The 8075-nt window shown below is 34.1% G+C and overlaps 1 protein-coding gene across 2 annotated transcripts; it reads left to right on the forward strand.

Annotated features, from left to right (window-relative positions):
• Positions 1-1797: 1797 nt before the first annotated feature.
• LOC108982271 (5'-nucleotidase domain-containing protein 4-like) lies at positions 1798-8075 on the forward strand. Of its 2 annotated transcripts, XM_018953593.2 has the most exons (18): positions 2139-2254; positions 2618-2701; positions 3375-3691; positions 3943-4020; positions 4117-4337; positions 4496-4588; positions 4702-4785; positions 5104-5220; positions 5753-5858; positions 5956-6018; positions 6167-6220; positions 6345-6402; positions 6621-6697; positions 6895-6965; positions 7043-7103; positions 7199-7258; positions 7379-7441; positions 7573-8075. In XM_018953593.2, exons 3-18 carry the CDS (start codon positions 3404-3406, stop codon positions 7693-7695), a joined length of 1617 nt encoding a protein of 538 aa, XP_018809138.1. In that variant the 5' UTR covers positions 2139-2254; positions 2618-2701; positions 3375-3403; the 3' UTR covers positions 7696-8075. The 2 variants fall into 2 exon arrangements, with proteins under 2 accessions (XP_018809137.1, XP_018809138.1); XM_018953592.2 differs by lacking the exon at positions 2618-2701 and having other exon boundaries at positions 1798-2254.

The raw sequence follows: 8075 nt of genomic DNA on the forward strand, positions 1-8075 counted from the left end.
AAACTTACATTTTAAAAAAGCCGGAAAACCGGACCGGACAGGACCGGGAACGGGTAAAACCGGAAGTACCAGTTTAGGAGGGTAACCGGTGCGTAATCGGTTTTGAAAAATAAAAAATCGGTACATACTGGTTCGATCCTATATTTTGTCTAAAACCAGACTGAACCGGACCGGTTACACCCCTACTTCTTAGTTTTAATTGTTTTTTCTCTAATTCTTTAAAATCTCAATTTTAAGCTATTAAATGCTAGATTTAGAACTTTTACTCACCAAATCATTATACGACCTTGCCATTGGTGTGCCGCCCCTTCTTCATCAATCCACCATGACCAACCTACCCCCTTTGTCTAGCACGTAGTCTCCACACGCTCTATTCGGTGCGCATGTCCACCACGTGCCGCCATCCCATTTGGATCTTAACCTCTGTTTTAGGTCATTTGCTTCTAACTGGCCACCGGTTGGAAATTCTTTTTCTCTTTAAGGACTTTTAGATTTTGAGTAATACTATATATAGTCATAAAGTGTTAAGTGCCGTTTAATAATTTTGAAAATATAATTTTTCTTGGAGGGTGGAAGTAGATCCCCGGAAACTCCTGGTTGGAAGTGTACTTTTACTTAGAGATAAACATTTCAAATGACATGAAATTGTCTAACTACATAATTTGTTGTCACTTATTTAAAGAAGTTATAAGAGTTTAGATTTGGTTTGACTTAAATGCTCTTAAATTTACCAAACTAAAATTTCAAATAAAAAATATAACAAAAAAAACCAATCACATAAAGAAATTTAAAATTAAAAAGAAAACTTAATGTTTTCTTAAATAAAAAAAAAGAATTTGTTAATATGTTAATAATATTATATCATTATATTATATCAATCAGTTATAAAATATTTTATTCATATTATTTTTCATAAAATTGAACTTAAATTAAAGAAAAATTTTATTTATAAGTCGGTGTAGATAACAAATATGAATTGATTTAAAAGAAAAATTTTAAAATTTATAATTTAATTCTTACTGTTTAAGTAGTGATGTGAATGATACTCAAATATAATAACTCAAGTCCCGTTTGAAATTTAGATTGATATGAGATCAATTCAGTTTAGTATAATTTTAAACTAAATTTAATATTCAAATATCAACTTTCAACTCACTAAACTTATTTCAACTTAAAATTTATTGACACATAGGATCCACAATCTTTTTCAACTCAACACTTCTTTATAAGCGAGATCCATAATCTTTTTTAACTTCTCATAAATATATTTAAATTCATCTTAATATTTAAATATATTTAAACTCATTTTAGATGGATTTCAAAAAATTTATTTCAACATTTCAATTTATTATTATTTATAAGAAAATCAATTCATTTTAACTTAAGACTTGTTTGTTTTCGGAGATGAGATGAGATGAGATTAAAGTTAACAAGTTGAATAAAATATTGTTAGAATATATTTTTTAATATTATTTTTGTTTTGAAATTTAAAAAAGTTGAATTGTTTATTTTATTTTATATTAAAAATTAAAAAAATTATAATAATTAAATGAAATAAAATAAAATAAAATAAAATATTTTCCCAAAACAAACTAGGCTTTAGTTCAACGCGAAACGTAGGTAAACCAAAATGGAAGAGAAAATGACGCAAATTACAAATTTAAACCGCACGCAACATTCCTCCACCTGTGGCGCAACTTATGGACGACAGCGGCGCACACACAATCCGACGTGGCAAAGCAACCTAATCCAAACCCAAACTAAACCATAAATAATATTTTGCCGTTTCTTTTCCAAACGATTTCCCGCTGAGAGTGAGGAGTCGAATAATTAAGGGCACTTTATTATCCCCTGGGAAATAGATTCCTCCACCACAACATGGATTATCCAATTCCAGCCGGGGAATAATACTAATCCAAGACATGTTCTCCCGCTGTTGGATTCGCTCTCGTAACTACACACGTTGCATACATACGTGATATGTTCTTCGACCCTGCAACTTCTTCTTGCAAATGTTGTTCATGGCCAAGTTGTATTATTCACACCCCAAACGCAGTAGCATCGCTTCGGGAACCCGATTCCTCTCCTTTCTCTCCACCACTTCCAAAATGCCTATTTAATTCCACCATGCGAATCCCAAAGAAGCCCGTTTCCTTTTGTCTATCGCTCTTCTCCCCTGAATTCTCTTCTACTCCTCCGCTCTCTTCCTGGATTCCTCTTCGCTCAGGAAAACGAAGAGGATTTCGCAACTCAGGTTCGTTTCCTTACTTGGGTCTTGCTCCATTTTGCTTCATAACTGTCCTGCTTTGAAAAGTATTTGATTTTGTTTAGTTGAAAATTATGGGTTCATTCTGGTTAGGTGAGGCTGAAAGTTATTATTCGTTTACGGTTCTATCAATGTCTTTCAGTGTATTTTCTATTGTTGGTAAACTTAGTGTTTCTTTGGTGAAATTGATGTTCGTCGAACTTTGGTGAAAGTTTTGGAGTAACGAGAAGGGATGGTCTAGAATAGGAGGTTGTGGATTGTAAAGATTGGAACCAGTTTTTTTGTTAGTTGGGAGATTGTTTTGAGAGCGAAAAGATTGTTTGGTCTTTAATTGAGGAATTGGATTTTTAGGTGTTTCTTGGAGCGTAGCTTGGAGGATTCCTAGAGTTGGAACTTAGCGTGGTGCACTTTGTGCTTTTTTGATTCGAAACACAGGTAAGATCGTAAGGTTTTATTTCGGAGAGAAAATGTTGTTTTTGTCTTGTTTAAAATTTTCATATAAGATAGCAAAGTCTGTGAATTTGGCCGAACGGGTTGGATGAGAAGCTGCGGGAATGAGGATTTTGAGCTTTGGATTACATCCGGCTGGCCTGCCCGCTTGCTTCAAGGGAAAGTGTAAACGAAATTAATTAGTTTTGTTGTATGATGGATTATCGAGCATGTTTCCACAAATGTGATTGTTTCTGTTTGTATATGTTGGTATAATATAAAACACGCCCTATGAATAAATAACCAGAAATAAGTTGTTTGTTTTTGTATGGGTTGTTTTAGAGTGGGCATTTGATTCAATTAAAAATCACCCAATAAAATCTCAAGTGAGAAATCATATAGAATGAAATTGACACCAAATTTGAAGTTGTGTGAACGTGAGACATTTGACTATACATGTCCTTCTGGGCAAACATATTCTGCTGAAAACATATTCTGGGTTTTTTTATGCAAGAACTCGTAATTTTATGTGCGAAGACAATATACATGATAATAATTAATATGTATAGATGCATTGTGCAGCCTGGACTTGTTCTAATTTAGTACTATCATTCTCAATCACTATCAAAAGCTAACCTTTCTTTTTTCCTCCTCTCCTCCACCCGCTAAAAACTATCAGGAGCAAGTCAATTGCATGCAAGTTATCCAATGGACGAGAGCCGCGGGACTATTGTAGGCGAAAAATCATCAAATTTTCATGTGGCTATCGGTGATGGTGGTCATAAGCCATGTATATGGTCATCGCCTGAAGGAGGACGTAAGATTGATATAGGAAAGCATATCTTTTGCAACAGATCATTAAATATGAAGAATATTGTTGCTGTTGGGTTTGATATGGATTACACTTTGGCACAATACAAGCCTGAGACTTTTGAATCCCTTGCTTATGAAGGCACAATTAAAAAATTGGTGCATGATTTGGGATACCCGTGTGAGGTTTGTCTATTTTCTCATGTATGCTTACTGTTCTAGGAAGATTACAGCATTGCATAATAAATTATGCAAAATAACCTAGGTAATGTGTTTCAGTTGATCTAGCATGTCATTCTTAAGTTTGATGTGTTATTTCTATTAGTATTATACTCTTATAGCGCTGATTTCAGTTTACTTTATTTATTGCGTTATATGTAGTTTTTATTCTTAAAATTCCAACGTGTTGGTTTATCGAATAAAATGATCCTATGTAGTTGCTGGATTGGTCGTTTGATTGGAAGTACATGGTGAGAGGTCTGGTGCTTGATAAAAAGAGAGGCAACATCTTGAAGGTTAATCCTTGCCTTTGGCTTAGGTTGCTGTTTTGCTCTTTCTTGCTTCAATCTCATGGATAAAGTGTTTGATTAATTATTTTGTGCTTTATACAGATGGATCGCCATAAGTATGTTAAAGTTGCCTACCATGGTTTCAAGGAGTTGTCAAAGGAAGAAAAAGTGGGGACCTACGGGAATACTTTGATACGGGATTCTTTTGATGAACCTGACTATGCCCTCATTGATACCCTTTTCTCACTAGCTGAAGCCTACTTGTTTGCTCAACTGGTTGACTTTCGGGATAATAATCCTGGAAAGGTTCCAGAGGGTGTTGAGTAAGAATATTCCTTTCTTCTTCTTCTTCTTCTTCTTCTCCTCTTATGGCTTCTTTAAGAGCCCTTTTTCTTTTACAACTAACTCTATGCGATCACTAATTTGAGCTGGCACTCCATAGAATGCTACTATCTCATTGTTCTGTAATTTTTTTTCCCAGTTACTCTCGTATGTACAAAGATGTGCGAGCTGCAGTTGATTTGTGCCACCGTGATGGAACCTTAAAGCAAATGGTTGCAAAAGATCCTAAACAGTAAGGAAACTGTATTTAATATCATAGTGAAGGGTGTTCTGATGTTTTTATTTTCAATTGTTAAGTAATTGGAAGCTTAAATTTCACTCATTTTTTCGTTTATTCCCTACTAGCTATATCAACGAAGATACTTCAATCGTGCCCATGCTCAAAATGCTCAGAGATTCTGGTCGTTCTACATTCTTGGTGACGAACAGGTATTATTGCTTCTCTTAATCCTGTCTTCAAATATCAATCTAGAACTATATCACTGTTGACACGTGTTTTATTGAGTTATGCTTGAAGTTGACGAAGCTAAAAATCCCTAAAACATAGAAATGATAGGAAAAAAACTTATAGGGCTATACCTACGTTAAAATAGTTATAGAATTTACTTCTACATTGCAAACTATTTGTAGGTTCTATCCTTTCCTTTCTTATGAATAAGATATTAAATTTACATGAAGTATGAAAGTTTCTTTTTTCTTTTTTGTAAGAAGTGACAAGATGAAGAATATTGATTATATCTCTTGCAGTTTATGGGACTACACGAACATTGTGATGAATTTCCTCTGTGAATCCCGCACAATGAATGGTAGTAACAAATGCAATTTTGACTGGCTTCAATACTTCGATGTTGTAATTACTGGCAGGTATATAGCCTGTAATCTCCGCATTCTCTTTAGATTATAATATAACTATTTTTAACAATTTATGTGACAATCAGTGGTTCATCATAAACTTGCTTTAGTTTTCTTCACTGTTTTCCCCTTTTTTTTGGAGAGGCCAAAAGATCTCTCCGTTCAAATGTATTTCTCTGCATTCTTGAAAGTTGTCATTTAGTTGGAGTAGAATTGACGGTTATTAATTTAAGTTTTAAGTGAAAGAAAACATTGTGTAGTGAAGTTACTTCACGTTTTTTACTTGTAGTGAAACCCACCAACTACACCTAAAAACTAGCGCTGGAATATTTAACTGGATTTAAACAAATTCGTTTAGAATAGAAGTTGTTCCTTTTCAGAGATTTGATGGAGTTTGGATTCGATTTATTAAGATTTTACGTTAAGATCAAAATGTGTTTATGATTAAAAAAGCTCAATTTATTTATATTTAAAATGCCAATAAGCTTTGTTTATTTGCTTTGTACTTTCACGCCTAACCTGAGAGAGGCAATTGTCCATATAGTGCAAAACCAGGCTTCTTCCATGAGGACAATCGAGCAAATCTATTTGAAGTTGAACCTGAGTCTGGGATGCTACTTAATACTGATAATGGCTCTCCTATGCCTCAGGTCAATATATATTGTTGTTAGTTCTTGTCTTGCATATCCTACCACTATATGGTGTGCGTTTTTCCTTTACTAATTCACTTTATGATTTATTTACAAGGTGGGTAGTACTTCACCAAGATTATCATTGAAGGGGCAGAATAAGATGTGCAGAGTTTTCCAGGTACTTTGATTGAGATATTTTGCATGATACTATTCTGTGTAAAAGCTGTTTATGTTATAATAACATGAACTTAAACCAGATTGATTTTTTGCTTTTTTCTTTGCTTTGAAAATTTGAATAAAGGTTGATGATAGCTGATATGTTTCAGGGTGGCAGTGTTGGTCATCTGCATAAACTGCTCTCGATTGAGTCAAGTTCACAGGTGAACTATCCTGTCGAACATAGGCGGCGAGAGGAAACTTTGTTGCACTTACATGCTACACTTGTACGTTATTTGATTATTGTATGTTTAGCTACTTAATTCAAATATATTTTACTTTTTGCAGGTTCTCTATGTTGGTGATCATATCTATGGAGATATTTTACGCAGCAAAAAGGTTCTCGGTACGATTTGTTCTTATATTTCTTCCCATTTGTTATTTGATTTCCCTCTCTTGTATTTTCAATTCATATCTTGCACCATGTCCTGGATGGATATTAAATGAGGTTTCCATGATACTATATCAAGGTATCTATGGTGTATATATGAAGTTTCTGAAACGACAAATCTTTGAGAATATTATGTATAATGGTTTGGCTGTTGGTATTTTTCTTGTGAGCAGGTTGGAGAACAATGCTTGTTGTTCCAGAACTTGAGAGAGAGGTTGAACTTCTTTGGGAATTAAGGGATACCCGCAAGGTGTTTATGGATTTAATTTTTATGCCAGTGCTTTTATAGAAGTTTAATTCTTAATAAAAAAATTAAAGTGAGATGGCCAATTAAGTATGCTTAAAAAATAGTTCTTACTGGGGTTGGGAACAAAAGCTTGTCTTAAAAACCACCTTGCTCTTTAGTATTGTAGGAAATATGTTGTACTTGACATTAGTTATATGCAGGAACTACGACTAATGCGAAATCAGCGTGACCACATTGAAGACAAAATACATCGTTTGAAGTGGTCTCTCAAGTAACTATCTATCTGGACAGCATATTTTGTCCACCAATTTTTTTAGCAGTTCTATTTAATGGATTTCCTTTTTTCAGGTTTGAAGATGTCAATGTTAATGAGAAACAGAAATTATCTTCTGCACTCGATGAGTTGGAGGTTTGGCTTATCTATAATGCTATAGTGTCTTAGCCAGCTTTTGAATGCTATTGTGTGAAATTTATTGTTTTTCGGTTCGGTTCTTCATTTGATAGTCTTGGAGGGAGCCCGTCAGATTAACTCATCAACTGGCTCAACGGGAATGTCACCAAAAGGTAGCAAGCTTTTATTGTATAATGTATTTTGAACTACTTTATGTAATCTGTTTTATGTTGTAGAGTTTAGATTATATTTTTATATCAAAGATGACAATTTATTCTTACCAATAATTACAGTTTCATAAAGTTTGGGGACAGCTTATGAAGACTGGTTATCAGAACTCACGCTTTGCACATCAGGTAAGTTTACGCCACCTTTGATCGAGTGTTTAGACAACTATTTTGCAAAACCTTTCTTATAATTGCAAGGCCATAGCATAAGGCTCATGTGATATACAAATCTTGGTTCTCTTTTGTTTTTTGCATGACAGGTTGAGAGATTTGCCTGCCTCTACACTAGTCAAGTGTCCAACTTAAGCCTGTACTCCCCAGACAAATACTATAGACCAAGTGAAGATTTCATGCCCCATGAATTTGACATCATTCCCATGTGAAGGATATTTGCACCCTGCAATTGGTTTTGTAGCATTTTCGCTGAACCATGTCTTTGGACAGCCATGAAAAGTTTTACATTCTGATAAAATGTGGGGAGCTTACCAAAGATCCTTTTTCACTTTCCCTCTTTTTCCATCCTTGTTTTCTTTGATGATTTGCTTCCATGTAATTCTGTAAATGTATTGCTTAGGAGTCAGTACAATCACATCCGACGTAAATCGTCTCAATAATTAATTATGTTAGTTGTGATTTTAGTACTAAAGCTGTAGGTGAGATTTCTTGCATTGTAAGGAAACGTAAGTTGGGAATTGACAATACTTTAATGAAAGGTATACTAATGTAGAGCTTCTCTATCTATATGACATGAATGAATGGAATC

Source organism: Juglans regia, chromosome 6 (genome assembly GCF_001411555.2).
Source record: "Juglans regia cultivar Chandler chromosome 6, Walnut 2.0, whole genome shotgun sequence".
NCBI classification, from domain to species: domain Eukaryota; kingdom Viridiplantae; phylum Streptophyta; class Magnoliopsida; order Fagales; family Juglandaceae; genus Juglans; species Juglans regia.

What these genes read in the sequence shown, in the direction of transcription:
- LOC108982271 (XM_018953592.2), top strand. Translation starts at nt 1,981, where the DNA reads ATGTTCTTCGACCCTGCAACTTCTTCTTGCAAATGTTGTTCATGGCCA. An exon ending in ATGGCTCTCCTATGCCTCAG is followed by an intron (nt 5,859 to 5,955) that starts GTCAATATATAT and finishes TTTATTTACAAG; the next exon opens with GTGGGTAGTACTTCACCAAG. An exon ending in CGATTGAGTCAAGTTCACAG is followed by an intron (nt 6,221 to 6,344) that starts GTGAACTATCCT and finishes TACTTTTTGCAG; the next exon opens with GTTCTCTATGTTGGTGATCA.